The sequence below is a fragment of the Amblyomma maculatum genome, chromosome 4 (genome assembly GCF_055883805.1).
Source record: "Amblyomma maculatum isolate TAMU_Amacu chromosome 4, ASM5588380v1, whole genome shotgun sequence".
NCBI lineage: Eukaryota > Metazoa > Arthropoda > Arachnida > Ixodida > Ixodidae > Amblyomma > Amblyomma maculatum.
The window spans coordinates 59,120,357-59,144,872 of NC_139347.1; the positions used below are offsets into that span (position 1 = coordinate 59,120,357).

Below are 24,516 nucleotides of genomic sequence, written 5' to 3' on the forward strand. Positions count from 1 at the left end.
TGCTGACATCGCACAGCACACATTAAAGAACCCGAGGTGGTCGCAATTTTCAGAGCCCTTCACTCTGGCATCTCTCATAGTCTGAGTCGTTTTTGGACGTTAAACTTTATAACCAAACCAACATACTGCCTATATTGAAATAGCATGTTTTTGTCTCCATTTGACTAGTTAGCTTAACTGCAAGCTTCATTTATTTAATCGGGTTGTCTTGTCTATTGACAAACATGATATATTTTGGAAAAGTATAAAGTATATTTAGGAATGCTATCTATAGCAGTTGGACGAGAAACACGTTTCACCGCGCAAATTTCTCATATCGATGATCTGCTGATTTAGTTTTGCTCCTCATCATATCAGAGACTGGATTAAAAAGACTGAAATGTCAACTTCTTGGTACCTCATGTTGTGCAGGAACTTGTGCTGCAAAGTAGAGATAATAAAGCACTGAGGCAGAATTTTACAGAACACAGCATACACTTTCAACTGCTATATACTGTTAGGAAGTTAACTATTTTAAGTTCCCTTTGACACTATGAAGAAGAAAGCTGTACTGATAGAATAGTCTTTTTGTTTTGTTTTCTAAGTACAGTTCCTAATGATATTTGTGGATGGTCTCTCTGAGTATATACAATTAAGTTCAGCTCCTGAATAGAATAAAAGTTGTAGTGGGCCCACTGTGTAATTTGTCTTTCATCCTGTCTCATAACTGAGTATCGCCCTCTGCCTGGCAATGGATGTCTGTTCTAAAGTTCTTGGTCCATTAATAATGTGTGTTGCATTATAGTATGGAATAATTGTTTGCTCTGTATTGGTATTTGTAAAAAATTTACCTTGTTGAAGCTTTGACTGAGCCCAATTAGCGGTCCTTGCGAAGATTTTTTATTGCAGTAAGCTTTAATGCTTCTCGTGTTCTTCAGAGCAGTCTGATCTATATGAAATTGGGTCTGCCAGGGATTGCTGTCATAACTAAGGTATTTCTGGTCTTGCATGATGGTACATTACAGGGCCAATGGGATATCATTGAAAGAAGCCTTTTTTCGGTGATGTGTTCCGACATAGTTCCATTGGTGGTTAACGTTTGAGCCAATACGCACAATAGACAGTTCCTATGTTGCATTGGTGGTTGGTTAATGTTTGGGCCAATACACACGATTATGCCAGTAGACAGTTCTTACCTTATGCATTTAATTTTTTGCCTTTGCAATGTTCTGTGACATTCGAAGCATGCATGAAGTGGTTTGCTAAGCCTGATCAGGACATAATATGCTTGTTTCCTGCTGTGCTGAAGAAGTAATTAATCTGCAATGTTTATATATCCAAAAAAATCGTCCTTTTTGTTTCTGGTTGCAGTATTTGCTTTGTTGTTTGAATGAGATGAAATAGGGTCATACAAGGAACGAATTTATAATTGCATACTGGGCTCGCATATTTAAATTACTGACAGAGCTTCTTAGTGGACTGTCTGGTTTTTCTTAAAACTAAAAGAAAAGCAGTAGCACCCATGGTGAAAGAGGCGTATATATGCATGTGATGAGTAGAGATTCACATTCTTAAAAAAAAATAATATTGTGTTCTTTATTTTGTTCCTAAGTTCCTTATGTGAAATTTAAATTTGAAGTGTGCACTGAGCGTGACTGCAGTAAAAATAAAATAATAAGGATGTCTTTGCCCGTGACTTTCTGCTTGCATCTGCTGAAATAGAATCCGGTATTCTGCTGCTATTAAAGGCTTTTCTTTACTGTGAGTCAGGTCAGGTTGTGAGGAGGAAAGTATTGCTTTGAAAGGAGCAAACTATATGTTTTATTCAGCTTGCTTTTTTTTTTTATTCCTTGAGCTGTTTGCTTACAGATAATGAACCTTCTTTCTTTGATTCGCGCATGCCTCTTTCAATAGGCACTTCTGTTGGTTCAGCCTTTAGATCTCTGATCTCTCTTTGTGGTGATGTTCCCACCATGCAAAACTAATGGCGACAATCATGTAGCAGATCTTGTCACACTGCTTGCTTGTTCTTTTCTTAACGATAAAGAGGGACTTTTTTATACAGTCATACTGAGACTTCCGAGAGTGACATTTGCCTTCTAGAAGAGTGAGGTATTTAAAGTAACTATAAACTGGACCTCTGAGCACTTAATGTTTTTGTGCAGTGGATGCTGTTAGGTAATTGGTTCTCTCTCAAGTTTATATGATTGTTCAGTGTAGAAAGTTGCTTCACTAAGCAATAAACTAGCAGCTAACCTGACAAGTAAATATTTTGCACCATAGTGGTCAAACTTGTGGCTTGCCATGAAATTGCATGCTGTATTTAAGTTGGCGATGCGTACGGCCCTCTTTTTTTTTTTTTTTTTGTAATTTTGATGCTTTTTGCACCCTTCAGTTTAGTATCATGCCCAATGTAGAAGTACCACTGGAAGCCACATCTGGTATTTCAGTGTTGAAGCCCCTGGGTACCATTTCTCTATTATTCTGAAATACACAGCCTGTGGTATGTAGATTGAGAAAGCAAGTAGGCTTACCTGCAATTGTCATGGTCTATACAGGGAAGCTCATCTAGTCCTGTTTGCATGGTAACATCGCTACATGACTTCTGCATAGCCTAAGATTAGAAAACATTTGATAGAGTTTTTGAGTTTCTCAGTGTCATGTCTTTTAACTGTAAGGAGTTAATGCAGAAGGTCCACTTATTTCTAAGTTTTCTGACATTTTTAACATCATTATTTGATGGAATTTGAGCATCGTTGCTAATCGAAATTGGAATTATGCGGAGGACATTGACTACATGATATTATTATTTAAGTATAAAGTACATTAGTCTCGTGTATTGGATCTGGATATACCAAATTATTGCTTATATCGAGCTGTCGGAACATCTCTTGGAAATTCCGTGCAAAAATATAGCAGTTCAGTGTATTTATCAAACTGTCATTCTTTAGAACATTCAATATATCAAACTGCGCACCACATACTTGTAAGTGGCGTTTCTCCTAATAACTCACCCCCACTATCTCTTTTCTGGCACGGAGCCGGGTTGGCTGTACAGTCTTGGTCGCCTGGTGGCAGTACTAGGACTATAGAACCGCATGAAATGGCAGAGGTGTGGTGTGCTTGAGGGTGGCCTTTGGTCTGGTGTGCTTAATTTCATCATGACACTGCTGTCATGTGGGGAAACCGATGTATGGTGCACAGATTGCCATGCGGTGAAGCCACCCTACTGCCTGATGGCTTGCGGCTGCTCTCGTGACGCCTGCTTCGCTGCAGAAAATGACTCAGAAATAAACTGTACACCAGTTTTAATTAAGATATTAGAACAGTCATATGGTGCCAATAACAGCATTGGGTCTTCTTGATGGTGACTTCTCCCAAAGCACCGTTCACTAATGCTTTGTTGTGAGGCGAGTTAGGCAGCGACATCCAGAGAAGCGGTCTTAGGAAAGCGGACCATTGTACTCATATGTTGCCATGCTTTATATGTTCAATTATTCATATGTCAAACTATTTCGCAATCCCAGTCAAGCTCGATGGCTACTTTGCCTTGGTAACTCTTCGGGCCTCCATAACCCCATCCCCTAGTGTAACCACGATTGCAATGGATGAGTAAAAACAAAATGCTTTTTATGTCGTAAGTTTTGGGGAGGCCTCAAAGGTATAATGAGGCTTTGAGATTGCATTTGTCTGGCATGCAATAGGTGCTAGATCTGGTGGGTGACATCTGCCTAAGCACTTCAGATTTTTGTCACGATGCCTTAATCTCAGAAATATGTATGATTGCCCCTTGTAAAGTGCCCATATTGAACTGTATTGCTTGTAAAGCCCTTGGTAATGGCTTATGTTGTAATTTGCTGAGCTATACTTCGCCGCTGTGGCTCTAGGGCGCTCAATTGCTTGAGTCCGAGAACATGGGTTTGACGCTGGTCATGGCAACCACATTTTGATGGAGGCGCAACTTTCGAACCCCACATGTTAGTTTAATGCATAAAGCGTGGTATGCCAAACCATACAAGTAGTGCAAAGGTCACACATGAATTATCCTCTTATTAAGAACTGGCATGCCTTTTCTTATTGCGAATAAACCATGTCTATCCAGTAATGTGGCAAAGGATATTATAGTGGGGGCTCTATGAATCCAGTAAATGATATCATCATCATAATACCAACCAAAAACTCTCCCTGCTGTCAAAAAGCTGGGTTGCTCAAGCCGGCCTGAGTTGTTCAAGCCAAAGAGCTCTCATGCTCTCATAACCCTACCACCTCTAGTCATTGCATCTAGGCAAGTGTGGGACTGGATACACTACACTTATGCAAGTTGGTGCAGCATGTGCTAGACGTGCTTGGCTTTTCCACCCTAGAAGTAAGTTAAAAGTTATGAAAGTGTTCAAAGATAAACTCCACTCTCACAGCATATGCTTGATTTAGGGGCAGTAGGCATGTGGTGACCCACCCTTCATTTTTGCTGTGCAGCACTCCAGCAAGATCTCCTGAGTGCCTCCCTTTGAACAAGGCAGCACCACCTGGCAGCAGGTGTCACATGCCGCGGCACTTTGGCTCTCCTTGATAAGAAGGCAGTAGGAACAGCAGCAGCATGGCGGGCCACCATGCTAGCTTCTCCACCAGCCGTTCGGCGCCCGAAGATGAGCGACCGTCAGTGCGCATCTCTCTGCAGCCATCGCAGATTGCGCTGCCAACATACCGCCATTCATCAGGGGGCAGCATCAGCCTTGGCGGCAGGCGCTACTCCGGCCTGCTGCCCGTGTTGTTTGACCGGGCGGCCCGTTCCTGGTGGGATCCCTGCTTTGACTCGCACATCCTTGAAGCCCAGTACAAGCGGAGCACATTCCCGCAGCTTCGTCAGCGGTTCCAGTACGCTCTCTGCTACTGCGTGCTGGCATCGATGCTGTACTGCATTTACTCGGCCAGCATGGTGCGCAAGCATTGGGTTGCCTCCGTTGTGATTTCGCTGCTGGTAGCGGTGTCAAGCATGGTTCTTCTGGTGTTCACACAGTCACGACACTACAACACCCATTTTGTCAAGGTGTCATTAGTCACTGTGGCTGTGTTGTGTGCAGCGTCGCTTTCGGTGTTTGCCCCGATTGTACAGGAGCGGGGTGATGACAGTGCGGTTCACATTTTGTCTGTGGGGGCCTTTTCACTCTGCATCCTGGTGCTGATGATCATATACGCACTGCTGCCCATGCCGCTGTACCTGGCTGTGGCTGTCTGCAGTGCCTACTCTATAGTCTTCGAGATCCTCTCTGCACTGCTTATTCCAACGCTGACGGGCACTGTTGTTGCTGTGCGCGTGCTGCTGCAGCTGTGTGTTCACTTGGTGGGTCTGCATACCCGAGTGATGACTGAGATTGGGATGCGCAATACCTTCTTCAAGGTGGGCCAATCGCTTATGGTGCGCCGAGAGCTCGAAGTGGAGAAGCAGCTTAAGGAGAAAATGATCCATTCAGTCATGCCACCTAAGGTGGCCGAGTGGCTGATGACCAACGCCGAGGAAGACGACTCTTCTTCGGAGCAGCCCCGAAAGCCATCAACCAGCCCCCGGCCCTCGCAGATGATCTTCCGTCCCTTCAACATGCACCGCATCGAAGATGTCAGCATTTTGTTTGCTGACATTGTTGGCTTCACGCAGATGAGTGCCAACAAGAGCGCCGAGCACTTGGTGGGCCTTCTTAATGACCTCTTTGGCCGCTTTGACTATCTCTGCAACAAACTTGGATGTGAGAAGATAAGCACACTTTGCGACTGCTACTACTGTGTCTCCGGCTGCCCTGAGCCGCGTCCTGACCATGCCCGCTGCTGCGTAGAGATGGGCCTTGCTATGATACGGGCCATCGCTGAGTTCGACGAAGACACCAACGAGTCAGTGAATATGCGAGTGGGTGTACACACAGGCACTGTTCTCTGTGGTATTGTGGGCACCAAGCGTTTCAAGTTTGATGTTTGGTCCAACGATGTCTCTTATGCCAACAAGATGGAGTCAACTGGTCGACCTGGCAGGGTGCATGTGTCCGACACCTCCCATGCATTCCTGGTTGATCACTACTATATGGAGGAAGGGCAAATGGACCTTAGTGAGTAGTGATTGCTTTATTCCCTTTCACTTTATTGTTATTATTATTAATTTTTTTTTTTGCATATAGCCTGAGTCTATAGGCAGCAAATCATAATGCTTGGTGAGAAGTTCTTTAAACCACCTCTATTCAGGTCATGGTGGTTAACCACTTTTTCTCATTTAATGAAAGGGTTTGCCTCACTTACTGTCCTGCCACGTGCCACAGCTTGTCGCCTGTTTTGCAGGATCTTCTTAACAAGGAATAATTTTGTGCTCTCTGTTTTCTTTTATATTCCAAAAAGAGACTTCCATATTTCATGCCTAGGTGTTGAAAAATTTTGCTCTTCTTAACAAGGAATAATTTTGTGCTCTCTGTTTTCTTTTATATTCCAAAATGAGACTTCCGTATTTCATGTCTAGGTGTTGAAAAATTTTGCTACAGGGAACTATTTCAGGCATTAATGTCACGTCCAAAGTAGCATAATATGGTATGCACTCTTTGAGAAAAAATTTAATGCTGGCGTTTGCCTGGATTGTCGGTAATTAATGAGACATTGCTGTTGGCTGTGAGTACAGGCATTACAGAGGCCAGCTAAACAGGCAATCCAATGGGCTGCGCTATCTGTCGGATGCAGACACGACTGCCACGGCTTGGTGGGTGGGAAGTTGCATGTTTGCTTTGGAGATATTGAAATTAAAATCACGAGGAAGGGTCATTGCAAGTTTGTGGGGTTTCTTTGGCAAAAAAAATGCAATACTAACTTACAAAGCGACTGCGCGATACTTATGACGAAGACAAGTTTCCTTGTCGAAAGCTCGGCTTGCGAACTGAGGCTCCCCTCAAGCCTTGTTCGGTTGTTTGTTGTTGTTGCCCTCATAAAAATGGCGTATGCCCACAAGGGTGATTGGCCTTGAGATAGTTCTCTTTCATACTGTGTACCCATCTTTCTTTCTCTTTTTTTTGCTCTAGATCCACATATTTTTGTTACCATTTATGTTAATATCTTGTGTTATGGTATTCTTAGTTATGTTTTTTTTTTTTAACCTCGCAAATCAAAAGCTCAGTAAGCCTCAGTACTACCCTCAGCTACCTCTGTCAGAGCATTACATGTATGAGGTTACATAGCGCACAACACAGAAAGGACACCTCATGTAGATTACCTACTAGCCTTAGCCCTGACCCATTCAAGTTGAACATATGATTCATTGCTAGATCTCAGTCGGGTGTAATGTTAATGAAACTGATCTGCTCAGATACTTGCGAGCACTTAGCATTTATAAAATGTAGATTGATACTGTAGTTTCATATTGGCGGCCACAGGGCTTAATATGCGGAAAAATTGCAAATATGTCTGTCTTCTAAAAATGATAATTTCAGCATGTTTATATACTGTCATCTTTCTGTGTTCAAAATATCAAAGTCCAACTCCAACCAGAAATATAATAATTAAGAAAATACGTTTTACGCACCCTCACAATAAAAAAAATGGTCGAGAATATGATGATCGAAGTTGAAGTTCGCATGCAGCTTGCTCTGCTCTTCTCATCCAATCACGTCCATTTTGGCATCGTTTGAGAACCTGTTTCTTTTGCCACATTTTCACTGCTTGGACACCGTGAACAATGCTGTGCAACCAGCCATTTCATGCCATTCTCTGAAGCATGCCAACTCTCCTGACTTGACTGCAGAGAGCGCCAATTTCCTTTAATCATTGTGTGAGCTATCACAGATGCCAGTGGGAAGGGCTTTATCCATGAAACTCCTCTGAAGATGCGAATAATGATGGGGAGTTTACTAAAATGATTGCACAGGGGACTAATATTGGCATTTGCAAGGTTCCTTGCGAACAATTCGCATTCTCAGGATGCGCCTGGGCAGAAACTTACCAAGCCTAGTGTTTAGAAGAAGGCTGTGCTGCGTTTTTTTTTTTTTTTTTTGCGCTGGAAAGACTGGAATGGCTGTCTCTGAGGCATAAGTGCGTGTGATGTGTGTGCGCATGCTAGTACTATATCTTGGACACAGTGTGTGTGGCTTGGTGTATTATGACATCATCACCTCAAATAGTCACTGCTCTGCTCTCCTTGTAAGTGGCGTGCTAGTGATTGTGTGATTGCTCAGCAAGTGGCAGGTATGACCATTACAACTTTTACCAATCAGAAGAGCAGTTGCTACAATGACCATAAATCATCTATACCTTAAGTGGAATGCAGAGGCCAACTCTTCTCATGAGTACCAGTTCTGTGTTCTTTGTGTGTCTGCCCGAAGGCCAGTAATAATGCACTGCCTCGAGGGCATTACAGGCATGCTTTGTCATTAAGCTAAAACTGCTGTGAAATTTCATGATAAACATATTCAGTTTAGCACTAGGTTTTAGAGAAAAAGTTTATAGCTTTTATCGAGGGCTTTCTATTTCTGATCCTCATAAAATTATGTACACTTAAGATGTGGCCAAAATGTGGATTATTAATCTTTACATTCAATGACCTACCTCGATGGCTCAGTTATTACGGCGCTGGACTGCTGATCCCAAGGGTGCGGGATTGAATCCTGGCCGCAGTGGCCACTTTTCGATTGAGGCCAAAAGCAAGGCGCCCATGTACTGACCGATGTCAGCGTACACAAAAGAACCCCAGGTTGTCACAATTTCTGGAGTCTTCCACTACGGCATCCCTCATAGCCTCAGTTGCTTGTTTAATCCTGTTAACATAAGCCTTAACCTGTGCATTCAGTGGTTGGTGTAATCTGTTTCATTCTTTATCAGGCTTCCTACTACTGCTTTTTTCAGGCCATTTCATAAATTTTTTTAATATGCTTCATTTTACAGTAACTTGCTTTGCCTTCTGTACAATGACAATACAGAACATGCTTACAAGGCTTATGAAGTAATTTACGCATGTACCTGGGCACAGTATTTTATTCTTAATTATTCGTTGTATCTGCTGTCAAAGCTTGTGTCAAGTGATTCAGGATACCCTGGGAAACAATCCCAGGGGATTGAAATTATCTGACACGGTTCACAACACTGTTCTAACCTGAGTTGCTTTGGGACATTAAACCCCATAAACTAGCCAATAATTGTTTTCATATTTTATATGTGCCTAGAATAATGCGCATATAGAAATCACTAGCCAGAAAAGACTGTTATGTATGGAGCAAGGATATATGTTTCGCTTGATAAGGAGCCCATGCAGCAAACTATGTATAAAATATTCATGTGTGAAGAAATGGCGCAGTGTTTTGCTTTGGGGTTATGCTAATGCATGCAATTGTGCATGCTTTTTCTTTCTCCAAGCCTGGAGCTTGGGCACATTGCAAAGGTTCTTTTGTCGTCATTCCCAGATCGCAAGACTTACTTCATCAGAGGTCGAAAACCCACAGCCTTCGACAAGATGCAACAGATGGCTTCACGGCATTCGTGGCCACACACTATTGCTGCTACGGAAACAACCAAGACCATCGACACTCGAAAGGTCAGCTGCCCGGCCAATCAACCTGGGGTGAGGAACTTTCTGGTGCTACTAGTACTTCTATTTCCTGTTATGTAGACGGTGACATTGGCGGACTTTTTTTGTTACAGTTGTATGTATGCTCTCGTTACTAATTCACCACTGGCTCCATTACACTCAACTGTTTTGTTTGATATATGTGTAAAGTTGCGGTGCTATTTTATTGCAGGAGCTGAGGTGGGATATGAGTATAGGTCCATGGCAGAAACACAGTTGTTTCTGGCCCTTGTTGAAGAAAGGAAACAAACCTGTTTGAATTTTTAGCGATTAGGGTGTACTCAGTTTGGCACTGCAGCCTTGACACTCCTCAGCTCTTTTTACTCCTGCTAGAGTTAAATTGCAGATACACCAGTTTATTTATTTTTCTGACATAAATTCTTGCTTGATAGGTGATGTAGCAGGATTGTGCCGGTTGCTCAATTAAATTGATGTGCACTTGCTTCAGCACCTGCTAAGCAAAAACGTGCTGCGAGCGTTGCCATGAATTTTTTTCGCCTGAAGCAGCTGGGGTTATTACTTTCTTTAGGTGACGGCAAGAAGAGGAGCTTATAACAGATACCTGGGAACCAGTGTCAATAAGGGCAGGAATTGAAACACTATTCACAGAAATAATGATCAAGTTACTTATTACAGTAAAGGTCTGTAGTGGATTTGCAGTGCGGGTCGAGAATGCAGCAATATAAATATCTATGAAGACACGAAGGAAGTTCTTAGTAAGGACTATGTGACATGCTTGGGAATTCTACTGGTAAAAGATGAAAAGTGTTTTAAACAAGAAGTTGAACAGCTTTGTGGGCATTATGTTTGTTACTCAAACGAAATAAATATGTGAGACCGACTGATGTCACTTCTCATGCGAGACACTGTTAGACCACAAAATGTACAGCTTGATTGAAGTAGCCGTGTTGACAGGAGCAACAGATACACTTACGGTTATACCTCGCTCGTTGTGTCAGATTTTCACAGAAGGGAAGCATCCTCGGTTAGGGAGCAATTACTCGTTATCATCCACCTGGGCATAGCCATACAGCTGCAGAGGACAGCTGTCAGCTTTCACAGAAACTTCGTAGTTGAAGAAAGATAAGCACAGTTACTTTAAAAGTTCTGCAATTCTGAGACTTAATTTTTTTTTGCTTACTTCTGTTGCTGTATAGCTGTGTATTTATGGGCTGTGTGAGTGATTGCTCACAGATAAAAGATCTGCTGAAACTAGAGGTTTCCCCCAAATACAGGGAAATAAAGCGCATGGCCCTTTGTACTGCAGCGGCTGCATGTGTTGCCACCGAATGTGACCACATTGCTGCTCATACAAGAGAAGGAAAGGTGCGAATAACATGCGGAAGTATTGCTCACATGCCACTAGTGATAGGCAGAAATATATGATGACATTTCGGATTCACTTTTGTCTGTGATCATTCAATAATTCACTCATCTTTACTGACTGTACATGTCCATCGCAATGCAAAGGGTTAAACTTAGTGCATCAGCAGAGAACTGTAAAATTGTATTTTGTCCTGCATAGAATTCTTTTAGCGCTCATTACTGACATTCTCATTATACCTTAATGGAGAAACTTTCATTGTAGGTTACTTTGAACTTCATGTTGAAAATTGTTCGAAAGCACTTCAGGGTTTGCATTATAAACAGTGAAAACTCTTTTAAAAGTTGTTTTTTTGCACCCATCTGGTTTAATTTTAATGTTAGCACAATTGCTTTTTATTCCTCTGATGGCAAAAATCGTCATTTGTTCAAGTGATCCAGTGCTCGAAATTTGCAAAACCCTACAAAGTTTCCTAGGCAGCTGCTTAGTCTGTAACTAGTCATACCCGCTAACTCTTGCCTTCTGTTTGCAAACTTATTTATATGGATTGCTATGTAGGATAGTGTTGAGAGCTAAGGGCAGCAATTGTGGACATATTTTTACAAGAGCTTTAGGGAGATGTGTTAAATGAGAAGAGTCAATTACACTACAATATTAACGTCTCACGCAACATTTCACTATGTGCCAAGCTTTCTGTGGAGGCCACACATGTTACATTGAGGTATTGCAGAACATTCAAAGTCTACTGTAGGTGACAGCCGATATTTTGCTAAATTTGGTCCATATCTGTGGCTAGGGTGCACTTTAGATTTAGAATCAAGGGACAGAAATTCATGAAACTTGCTGCACATGACTGTTCCGTGCCCTCCTCACCTGCATAACTTGTGCCAGAGTAGCGTTGAGCCAGAGACCATTGTCATGGAACGAGCATTCAGCTGAGAGTGCAGATTTTATCTTTGGAATCACTTCCTCACTTTATGAAATATCACAAGTTTTACTGTTGTGTAGCTTTTTCCTCCATGTGTTTTTTTTTATATCGTTTCCTTTTTATATATATATATATTGAGTCTTACTTCAAGACATGAAGCGAAAGGGGGTGTATATGGCAATGGGTTTGCTAAATGTGTGAAGTGAAGCAGAGATCAGCGATTGTGTTGTTGTGTCCACACAGCACGACATCTTTTATATTTGTCTCCTAGTTATAGGTAAGGCACTAAATGGGCTATCTCTGTGTGTTACACATGGGATTTGCTATGTTCCTTACTTGCTGAAGAGCAGTTTTCTTGCCGACATAGTATGACGGTTCTTTGCTAAAGAAAAAAAAAAAAAGTCAGGTAAACTGTTATCTATGCTTACACCATAAATAAAAGTAAGAAGAACTGTAATGGTTACCAAAATCAACATTGCAATCATTGGTCTGCTTATTGAGGTATAGGCTCTTGATTGTTTTGTTTTCAGAGATATTTGGTCAGCAAGGTTCTGTCTATTTGGTACGCTTTTTTCTCTGGCGAGAAAAGACCCATATAGGGCCAAGAAAATTGAATTGAAAAATTTTTATTTTTTTTTGTCGCTTAGTTCAAACTTTTGATGTCCACACCGAGACGGACTGGTTGCTGTCATTTCGAGTGCATAGTGATGTAGCATAGCTTCTGAGATCTGTGCCAAAAGTTGTTGACACGCGCAGTTTATTTGCAAGGTTGGTCGCTGATGGTAACACCAGAGTCTGATTGTTGGCTCATTTCAAGCTTGGAAAAGCTTCGTTTTTGTCGAGACTGGTGGTCTGCTCCTCATTGCAGTGTGATAGTCTATCAACGCAGGCTAACTTGAATTTGTCCTCTGAGCCCCGTTAACAGGTGCGGCCCGTGGTGGTGCGAAGCAATGGAACATAAAGGGGAATTGAGAAGAAAAAGTGCTGCAGTGCTCACTGGTGCTTGGGCTGTGCACAGCCACACACCCTGTTGTATGCTATGAGGTGGAATAGTTTCTGATGTGTCTGCGCGGTGTGTACTCTTGCAGGAGATTGAGGAGGAAGAGGTCGCTCCGATGCTGCCTCCTGTCCACCGTCACAGCAGCCTCTCAACCCTGAACAGCAGCCGCAAAGATTCGGGCATTCGGAGCAGGCAGAGCAGCATTCAGGACACAGTTAGTGCAACTGTTGCGGTCACGCATGTCAAAGCAGTGATGCCACATTACTCTGTCTCTCTCTCTTTTTTTTTTCATTATTGTGTCTTTTTTGTGTTTTGTGTGAGCCAGCATGTCGATTTTTAACTTTAGGGAAAGCCTGTTATTTGCACTCACTACATGAAAAACGTTTCCTTCACAGATGCTGACAGGAGACAGCCCTTATGTATGCACGGTTTTGTTTTTTGCGTTGAGTTAGGCTGCCATAAAATGAGCTGTTTTCTCGGTTATCTGCGTGGGCAGCAGGCTGACCGTATGTTGCCATCAAGCAGCTGGATGGCTTTTTCGTTATTTTGAATGAATTGCTTTTTAGTCGGTTATGTGTTCTCATATTTTTTAAAAATTTCATGCTGATGAAAAAGTGCAGAGCACGTTTAAAATAATCTCACTGCAGGACTGTTACTGCATGTCTCTCTAAATTTAATTCTCTTCATGGGATATTGTTCGAGCTCAGGCTCGTGAGTTTTTTTTCTCCTGTCCTTACTACTAAATGACTCGACAAGGGCCATTCAAGATGGTGCTAAAACAGCCACTTTGTAGTCAGGGTGTAATGAATTTGACTTTAATCATAAAGCAGGGCTGCCGTGACTCTTACTATTTTTACATCCTTAGTAATATAACTGCCAGAACAAGTAGGTTATTGAGGCAACCTTGGGGTATGCTGTCATTTGTTATTAAATATTTCGGTGTGCCAGTGATGAGAGACAGGCAAGCAGGGGTTAGGGCAGACAAGGATGACCGAGGCAAACTGTGGCCAGGTACACTTTTAACATGAAAGAAATTGCTAGTTGATGGTAATAGTAGACCTTGGTAGTTGTAGGCAGAATGACTGTGGGTATTCTGTGTTTAATTACCAAAAATTATGTTTGTAACATTTTCGGTACTATCACAAATGGTCTTGGTTATCATAAAATTAGGCACACTTGATTGTATCCTTCATGCAAAACTGTCTCTGCCATGCAGATGTACTCCAAGTTATTTGCTCCCTGGGACGCCATAGAAGGGATATCGAGATATTAAAGAGATAGGGGATAGAGCTTTATGCTAATGGCTTGAAATTGTCAAAAAAGAGGGAGGAAAATAATAAACAAAACAGATATGCTTATGGCGATATCCAGTATACAGAACCATGAACCATTATTGGTATGGTGCGAGACTTTCTTTCTTTCTTTTTTTTCTTCTGGGCAGTCATGGACAGCTGTGAGGAATATCGCTGAACAATACAGAATACTTTCTTTTTCAGATTAAAGGGTTGCGAAAAATGTGTAAGCATAGCTTTGACTGTGGTGGTGAAGTTCAAGAAGTCATGAGTTCTTTTGCAAAAAGGACATGTCAGAAGCCAAGCTCTCTAATAGCTTATTGGAGGGCATTAGCATTTCGTCATTATTTTGGGTTGGAGCAAAGCGAGAAAGAAACCTGGAGATACTTGCACTGCTGCCTTGTGACCTGCCTCAATTGCTCAAGTGCTACTCCTAAGTTGTTTTTCCGTGCACTGTGGTGTCTGAAATGATTTTGAGTCGGAGCCTTCATCAGAAGGAAGAAGATGGTAATGGAGGTCTTTGCTGAATCTAGCCTGAATAGGCTCATTGTAAAGGCTGCCATTTACATTAATTCACTAGCAGAGATTTCCTACTGACTGCTTTTTACTGTGCGTTCGTTCTGCGAATGGTTAGGAGGAGATGAAACGATGCCTATTGCATGAAAAGTTGACATCAATTCTACTGGAATGATGTAATAAGCACATCATAAAACTTCTCTGTGACATGAAAATTTTGGTGGCATTTTATGCTGTTTGGAGCTTGCTTAGGGGTTGGTCCATGTCGCAATGTAGCTGTGCAATGAAGTGACAGTCTATCCTGTCTTGGGTATCTTGTTCACATCCTCTTGCAGAATTTCAGGTTTGTAGAGATATGCATCATTTCAGTTTCTCCTGTCAGTGGTTTTTGGGAGTATGGGGCGTAGCTTATTACATTCTTCGAGTTGTCAGAGCTATTAATGTCTTCAGGGAAATGAACGAAGCATGTTTTAAATCTTTATTTTGCTGCTCAATGGCTAAAAATATGGAACTCCGGTTTTCTTTGCCATACAGTTTAAAAGCACTGTGGGTACTGAAATTGTTGCAGCTTGTGTACTGTAGTCATTATGGCTGCTGGGCTATTTAAGATTAATTTCGAACTTTTAGATTTTATATGACAGCTGGATTGCACTTTTAGTGCTGTATTGCTTTAGGTTGAAATTACTAGTAGAAATTGTGTGAAACCTAGTAGTACAAAGTTGCTGTTTTACCATGTGGCATCTTAATGAAAGTTTAGGATCTGTTAGTTTTACTCCATCTTAATAGTGCCAGTAAAACTAAAATTGCCAAATGATAGAGGTGTCTCCGTCGGTTTACATGACCTTTGTGTTTAGGCAGCTGATTTTTTTTTGTGTGTGTGTGTGTTCTTCTGGTTGACTGGCTCTGCATCTTGAAATTCTTTGGCTTTACATGTACCCTTCTTGTCAGATAGTTGTGGCATGTGTGAGGTATTTTATCTTCCAGGTTGTATTAGAAATCGGGAGGGTCTTTGACTGATTTAGTAATACGCAATGCATGCTGCAATGAACATTGCATGGTTTTTCATTTTTCCTCTGCCTGCTGAAAAAAAACATTGTATTGATTTGCAGCTACTAAGTATTTACAGCTTGTTGTGCTAAACATGCTGCACTAATCCTTTTGCAGTTAAGCCTGGCTTTTTGCAAGCTGATGTTTAACTTTATGATCGTCATGCCTTCTTTGGGGCCATTTACTGAGTTAATTGACAAGGGCACTTCTCCAAGCGTTGTGCTGTTATGAATCATTGAACATTACCTCCTTCAAAAATTTTATTAATAAATATTGATGTCAGAGTGATTATGATTAATTATAATTAATAATTAAACTATCATATTGCATTGCAACAACCACTTTAAATGTGCAATGTTCAGGTGCCCAGAGGTGTCTCCACTTCTGCCGCGCTGCCTGCACATAGAAGTTGGTGGGCTTCTGAAAAGCGGTTGAATGAGTGTTCCTTTCTTGGGCGTTTGTGTCATTTGTTTTGTCTCGAGTGTGTAAACTCATCAACTCGTGCTCCTCTGTTGGTATATTGCAGCATGTCTGCCTGCCTCACCTTCTGCTGTTTTTGCTCGTACAGATGCGGCCGCAAGCTAAGGCGCTCCGCTTTAATAACAATGTTCCCGTATTTGTCAGCATGTGGCAGGTCAACATCGTAAAGGTATACCCTTGTGTCATGTCAACTTTTCCTTTTTTTTTCATCATGCACAAAGCACTGCAAACAAGGGCACATGATATTTATGCAGAAAGGAGAAACTAAGATGTTTACTGAACCAGTCTGTTGACTGTGCACACAGGACATGCAACTGAACTCTGGGTGTATTGTAGTTAGACTTTTGGCTAGGCTTCTTGGAAGATACAAGTTGCATTGAACACTTTTAGCAACATTTTTTTACAATAGCACCTCTGCGTCATCCTTTTAAAACTACAATTGCTAATTGGGCTACAAGGCCAAAAGAAGTTCAGTGTAAATTTTTTTGTTGAAATGGCTGATGCTGTGATGTAATAGTCTAACATAAAAGGGGCATGGCAAAATTGAATGCATAGGCACTTGTGAAATTTAGCTGTCTAAAATGTCCGATTTTCTAGCAGGACATATTGTGGCCAAAAAGTGCTTAAAGTAATCTTGAAGTCTGCTTTCTTTTTACATCTGCTTGCAGAAGTTTTGAACTGTTTTCTGTCCTTGCGAGCTGAATTGAGTCCACTTAGGATGTTAGACAGACAAAAAAGTAGCAATTAATGAGCCTGTTTTGCACCAAAGAAACATTGAGCATTTTTCTAGTACACTATATCGGAAGGCTTGGATAAGTTTGACCACATGGGGCTTTATTTCTTTGCGTTTTACAAAAGCAGCACTGCAGTTCACCTACACTGCCAGCACTAGGGAGTGCAAGCTTATAAGGTTTAGTTAGTTGCATCAAGACGTAATTATTAAAGGGACTCTGGAGACAGCTTCATCCATGTTTTGTTGCTGTTAAAAAACTTTTTTACGCTATGTTCATTCAGTGGCAAAAGACGTGTGAACCATTGACAAAATTAGAATAAAAAATTTCCTTCCTTTCGTTCTCGCGACATCATGGCCGAATATGATTCTGTGATCACCTTTTGGATATGTGTTCTGGCTTAACCTACACTCAGGGATGTGCGCACAAGATACTTTGATGCTTTTTAAACTTTTCTACCTCATAAAAACTCCATTCTCAGCGAAAGTTTCCTCGTTGTCATCGGAGAACAGTAGTGTATTGGTAAAGGCTGACTTGACTTTGTTCCCATTTCTTTTTTTAACTTAAGATTTCTGTTGAGATTTGAATTCGATAAACTTCATATTTGTCATTTTAGGTAGCGGGCCTAGCAGCTGTTTCGTGCACTTATTTCAGGCAGCTGTTTGGTGCACGATAGCCATAATCTCTCATATTGCAGCACTTTTACAATTCCTCATCTTTGTTTGTTTATTCACTGGTGATGCCTGTAGGCTCGCTTCAGGACACCTCAAGAGAACAAAAAAGAAATGCAGCCAAAATTGCGAAAGATGTCCTCTGACTACAACAGTTGCCAGCACATGGCTGCATATATGTGATCAGTAACAATGCTTACGACAGTATTTTGAGGTGGAAATTGGAGAACAAGAAAAATATATTCAAATTGATTGCCTAAGGAGTGCACTTACCTTGTATATACTCATGTAAGGGCTGCACCGTATGTTGGTAATTAGAAAAAAAAAAAACAAAAAGCACGAAAGTCAGGCAGAATGATTGCATCATGTGTGTGCATAACTTTTTGCGCACGGTAAATTCTGCTGGGAGCTAAAAGACGATAATAACTGCCTGCACTATATGGTATGACCATGGATGTGTCTTCCTGTATGTTGAGCTTGGCCTAGAGCCATGAACACACGGTTCTTCAACACTACTAGCTTACCTTGTGCGCTCGGCGTTCACACCGGGAAGGGCAAAATGTTATCCTGTGCAAAAAGTCAGGATGGGGTGCACTCGTGCGAGCAGCATGTTTTCTACTAGCGACGTGGCACCCAACAGGCTCGCGCTATGCTTAACTCTCTTTGTCTTGTACATACAGTGATCATTTTTTTAATGTAGTTACATTAGTCATAAAGTGTTTGCCATTAAAATAAACTCACATTAAAATAGCCTCACATTAAAATAAACTTATGGGTAGCCTGCATGAACCATATGCAGCTGCCGTGACAAACTGTCAGTTAGACTGCCATAAGTGCCGGATGTTTGTAGGATCCTGACAGCTTTTAATCGTAAGAAATTTCCGGTAAAGTGCTACAGTTATCTAGCTACCTCTTTTACTTTGACTGGTTAAGTAGCAGCGATCATCTTGCCCACATCGTATCATTCATATTTTCAATGCTTTATGCATTTGAAAGTTCACCGTGGCACCGCTAATTTGTCAGGTACATGTGGTGTTGCATAAGAAAGAGATAACTAATCGGAACTCTGCTATAACTATCAAAAATTAGCAAAGAAATTTGGGTTTTGTGCAAGGGCTGCTCCCCAAGAGAAGCTAAAAAAATGTAGCCATCAGATGAGTGTACATGGGGTGGACCTTTGTCAGATGGGGATGTTTAGTCTTAACTTTAGCCAGTGTAATGTCTTAAGACTCACTTTGCTAGAATGGTACTAGATAGTGAAAGGTAGTGCCATTTCATGCAGTATTAAATGCTTTAGTCTGCAAATAAAAAGTCTTGACAAAGTGGGATTGGTAAATTCTATACAGGAATATTTACCAAAACTTTATTAACACTGTCAAATTGTAGCAAGCTGAAACAAACATCGAACGCAGCCTGTACCCTGGCAAGCACACTAGTGAAATTGCCACGTGTTTTACCGGGTTTAGTTATATTTAGAAAAGCACTAGCACCTAGTAAAGACAGCTCAAAGTATACTTCACTTTACCTACTGAAATGCATATGATAAATGGAACATCATAAATATGGCATGTAGAGAATAAATAAATGTATAATCAGTGTTGCCAATCAAAAAATAGAAAACCTGCAACAGGAAGCCCCAATACCTGCTAAAATTCACTATATTCAATATTTGCATCCAAAAGCCAATTTTCACGCATTTTATTTTATTACGTGGCCTGTAAACAATGCATCCAGTATTTTAAATATATTAAAAAGCGCTGCCTTCTCTTCTCACTAGACATTTCATACTAAAAATACTTTTGTTCTCGGGAATATACTGCATCCCAATATGTCTTTTTTTCTTTCTGGACTACAATATGCTACCCGCAGGCACTTTCACTCGCAAAAATACATCATCTGCTTCAACGTGGTTTGCTGAGCACTCTGTGAGCAATTGTCCACTCGTACCTCCGGTTCTAAGTGGGATTGCAGCACTGCTGCCGTTGTACACATTCATTTTGTGTCGATCGTCTGGAACGCTTGTCAGCAGTTCATAGTTTGAGCAGCATTTGCTCTGCCTTTGGAGTCGGGCTTCGGTAATTAACAGTTAGTTATATATATGGGGTTTAATGGCGCAAAAGCAACTGCAGCAGTGATGCGCCAAACACCAAGAGAGGTCCGTCATCCCCATTTACAAATGATAATGTTTAAATGACTGAACATGCATTCAGCTTCTGCGTTCCACCAGAGTCACGTCATCATAGAGAAAGCAGACTCGACCAGCTCGAAGAACGGATCTTTGTCGGAAGCAAGCCTGTACTATAGTACGATATGACTGAACAAATACAGCAGTTGCTAAGTATGGGCCATAGTTTATATCCCTGCCTTTCAATGGTAATGGAAGAAGCCCTCTCTCGTCAGATGGAACAGTCATAAGAGCACAGTTGCATTCAGAGGTGAAGTGAACTATAGTCGGATGCAACTCAACTCTGCAGTAACTGTCACACACAATTCCTCCATGTATGGAAGCAGTCTGCTGCTAAAGCTTTCCTAACTAGCTAAATAAATAGCGTGGCATCAGACCAAATTATGGAGCTCATAATTTGGTCTGATGCTACGCTATTTATTTAGCTAGTTAGGAAAGCTTTAGCAGCAGACTGCTTTCATATATGGAGGAATTGTGTGTGACAGTTACTGCAGAGTTGAGTTGCATCCGACTATAGTTCACTTCACCTCTGAATGCAACTGTGCTCTTACGACTGTTCCATCTGACGAGAGAGGGCTTCTTCCATTGCCATTGAAAGGCAGGGATTTTTTTCTTGAAACTTACGAGCTCTGCAGCCACTCTTTCCTAAATGTGTTCGTATACTTGATACTTGACAGGTTCCAGTTTGGTGGACCACATGCCTGGCATCAGCAGACTTGACAGTTGTATAAAAAAAATGCCGCATAGATCAATTCAAGGAGTATTAGGCGTTTTCGAATATTCACCACCTAGAGATCTGTGACGTAATGTGCTCACAACTGCGTTCTGTAGCGAAATGGACATAATTCCAAAGAACTTGCACGGTTCTAAGCAAAAATTCTAGGTCCACAAAAAATTGCCTCTAAAAAAGCCAGCAGGTCATAAAAACCACTAAAAATCCTGCGATAAAACATTTTTGCCCTATAGACTATAAAAAAAAAACACACTAAATTTATTGGGAAAACCACTAACTTGATAACAGTGTGCATGATTTGAGAGCTTTTACAAAACATCTGTTCTAACAAAACTGCTAATTGTAAGCACAACTTGTGAAAGGATACAAAATGCTGAAATTTCATCAATCCGTTTGTCAAATATTTAAAATATATGCAGTCTGTTTTTTTTTGCTGATGATGATACGGATATGCAGACTGAGTCATTAGTTAATTATGTCTGGAGGAAAATCAAGTAACTGTCGAGCCAAGTGGAATCTATGCACATTGGCCCCTGGAATTAGCTGTGCTCAGTAAACTTGTATCAGTAGCCATTTCAGTGTGTTTGTAACATTAGAGCCTAATGAGTTTATTTTATACAGTTGCAAAGACTTGAGAAAGCTCATAATGTCCAGGAAGGTCATACAACCAGTAGCAAAGAGTGCCCAGCACCCTCTTCATAGAGCCTTTTACTGATGACTTTAGTGGGAGTGGAAAATTTAGTCATTTTAATGGCCTGATAGGCGACATGGCTTTCTGTGGGAAAGGAACGGTACTCTAACCATGAAGGAGCCACAAGAAGTGGAAAGGTGCGATAGAATGAGGGCACACTTCGGGTTGTGTGGAGGAGAAAGCTACGGGGGAGAGGAAAGGCCTGCAAGTGAAGCATGAAATACACTCTGTTTCTTAACTTGGATTTTCTTATTTTTGCGAGAAGAATGAAGTTATACTTATGACTAGAGGGAAAACAAAATAACTGCTATGACTGGAGGGAAAGCAATATAACTGCAGTGCAAATTGAGCAGTCTCTGCACCTTGGCTCTTGGCATTAGTTGGCTCAGTATTGAGAGAACCAGGACGCTATAAGACAAAGAAATGTTTATTTCTTCAGCGATTTTGCAAAGCTGTATGAAATGTGCTCTCACTGAGTATTGTGTATTAAATCCATGCACGAGACACTAAAAACTTACTCGCATAAACACTGTCTCATTTACCATTGGCCTGATTGTCAGCAGGCTTTATTTATTTTTTTTTCTGCATTGCTATCTGTGTGTGACGCAGTTTTGCGTCACACTCCTTTATTATAGGTGGTCTGCACAGATGTCTCGCACACTGTCTTGTTAGTGGACTTATCGAGATGCAGTCATGTAACAGTGCCTTTAAAGAGCAAAGAATTTCTGATACACACACTCAGTATAGCTTCATGAGACAAGAATTAAAAAAAAAAAGGGTGAAATGAGACAAGGCCCTCAAAATGCCTCAAAATCGATTGGTGCCCCTGCTGCCCGAATTTTCAGCATAGAAATTTTTTGGCGAGTTCATTTATACTGTTCAATGTCAATAGGAGCCAGTAGAGTAATTTACGAAGCAGGTTTATTTTTCTTGGCAATGGAAGACTTTGCCGAGTGTAATAGTCATAACCGTTGTTGTCTACTTTGTAGCATAGGTAAAATGGTTGCCAAAAAGATTAAAGAAAGGCCAAAAATTGCGCCAAAGTCGCTCACTTGTCTGCTGATGAGAATATCATTCGTGTGGGCTTTGGAGTGGCGCAACACACATGGGAGAGGGAGGCTGTAATGCAGCTACCACTAATTACTTCTTTGAATCACATGGTTTCCTTTCATCATAATATCATGTGCCCTTTTTGTGCTCAATTCATGTGAGCATGAGTAGCACACATAGACTGCAGGATCGAACACATAAAATTTAGAGACAATAAAATAGCTAATGCTTTCAACATGTTCTTGCACAAATTTTTATTTCTGGTGAAGCTGTTGTGGCATGTGTTTGAGAATTTGACATTGCATTCCTAATTTTGCATGTGTAATTTCGCATTCTCTTCTGCACTGCAAACTTTCTAATGCGCGTTTTGCATGCTTCATATACTGCATGGATGTATATTGTGCAACGTGTACGACACTTGCTCAGAACTTGCGCATATACTCACCATGACATGCCTACGAATCGCAAAATGTGAATTTTCACTGTGTGCTGGACGAGAAACGTCTAACTACTGTATTGATGCTGCAGTTAAGAATGCAGCTGATTCATTTTGGTTTTATCACCATTTATCTTGCATCTTTGCCCTTTCCCAATGCACTGGTAGTGTGGGTACATAGCCAGACGCTAAGGGCGAGCTCAGAAAATTATGTTCAGGAGTACAAAATATAACTAAAAGAATTAATCTTTCGTTATTAAGACGTGTTATTGTACTTGGCTATGCTTTTTTTTTTTTTTTTGCACTATACCAGTTGAGGACGGGTATAATTATCTGGCTGATGTGAACTTGCCCATCCTCTTCGTATGTAGTAGTTCGAGTAGTTGCTGCTGGTACAGTGACCAGCAGATTTTATCATTGCTCTTATTTTATTCAGATTGTGTACTGCTTTATACATTAGGATGAATTGCTGATCACAGATACGCGCTGATCTGTAACGAAGCATACTATTATTACACTTAATTATCTGTTGCACGCAGTTACACTCTCTAGCTAAATAAAAATGCTTATTGGCGTAATGGTTCATTATAAAGGGAGAGTAGAGATTTGCCATTCCTGCATATTCAGCACTTCGTTCCTGCTTAATGCAAGCATTTAAAGACCTTGCTTGCACTGACAAGTTTTATTTAGACACAAAGTTGACAGCGAAGGTGACATTGTGCAACAGACGCAGAATTGTTTTCAGCTCAAAAGGCAGGGACAAAGGACGAGCAGATACTGAGTGAAGTCAACCACCAAATGAAGTTTGTTGTCAAGCCATGCATTTTCTAGGACAGCCAGACATTGTAGAAAATTCAGACGAAGAGCTTGTTGTCAGATTGAACGCGAGAGCATCAAAACCTTCCTCATCAGCCACGTAGGAGACAGATGTGGTAATAATTGCTGATGTTTTGAATGTAATTTTACGATAAACAATTTTGATCCTATTATTAATATTGTTTTACAACTATGTAAATTTTAATAATTTAACAATTTATTGGTTTTCATGGTTTGATATATTATTAGTGCATTAAGTTGCGTTAATGGCTTAAAAGTCATGTCTGATATTTTTTTTTTAGTGGTCTGAATGATTTTATTTCCTTTTAGCGATTTTCACTTGATTGATGCCCTCCTGTGTCGCCACTGTGAACTAGTCGACAAAAGATTGGCATGCGCAGAACCATGGCATTTGCTTCATTGCTCGTGTGCATTGCAGACGCCTCCAGGCGTCACTTTTATTGCTGAAAAATATATATTTTAGGGGTGTTTTCACATGGATGCTTGCACGATAGTGAAATAGAAAAGCTGCCAAGTGCCATTGCATGATATTTCTGCCAGTGCTGTCAATGCACAGAGAATATGGGAACATGAAGATTCCGCAGTTGAGTCAAACGCTTGCAGGATCTTGACGGTGAACCTCGTAACAAGGACACATCCTATATTTTTAAAGGTGTGTCTGTTCTTAGAAACAGCTTATGCAAATGCAAGGCACTATTTGTTAACGAATATAGGTGAGCACTCATGAAATGGACGCATTTTAAGCACCAAGAGCTACTGTTACTATAGTGGCAACCTATAATGGTTCTATAATGGCACGAATGCTGTATGTGTATATATAATTCATTGGTTTACAAGGAAGGAAAGTCTCAGTACCAGTCAAACTTTCTCTGTGGACGCCTGAACTGGGCTTTAAGGGAAGGGAGGAAGGTGGGAGTGGAAAAAGAGAAAGAGGTGCCGTAGTGGAAGGCTGTGGAGTCATTTCTACCACCTGGGGATCTTTATAATGGTATGGTGTTTCGTTATCCGCCGACGGTGGGGGGGTATGAGTTTATAT

At 41.1% G+C, this 24,516-nt stretch overlaps 1 protein-coding gene across 6 annotated transcripts in view; it reads left to right on the forward strand.

Moving 5' to 3' along the window:
• The window catches only part of Ac13E (Adenylyl cyclase 13E), a 239,563-nt gene that overhangs the window by 208,184 nt on the left and 6,863 nt on the right, over positions 1 to 24,516 (forward strand). For 5 of the 6 annotated variants that reach the window (XM_084601646.1, XM_084601642.1, XM_084601643.1 and 2 more), the window contains 4 exons: positions 4,456 to 6,074; positions 9,396 to 9,553; positions 12,900 to 13,025; positions 16,235 to 16,315. In XM_084601646.1, the coding sequence (XP_084457772.1) occupies positions 4,577 to 6,074; positions 9,396 to 9,553; positions 12,900 to 13,025; positions 16,235 to 16,315 (1,863 nt within the window). In that variant the 5' untranslated portion in view covers positions 4,456 to 4,576. The remainder of the gene's footprint in view (positions 1 to 4,455; positions 6,075 to 9,395; positions 9,554 to 12,899; positions 13,026 to 16,234; positions 16,316 to 24,516) is intronic. The other variant, XM_084601647.1, reaches the window with a different exon arrangement.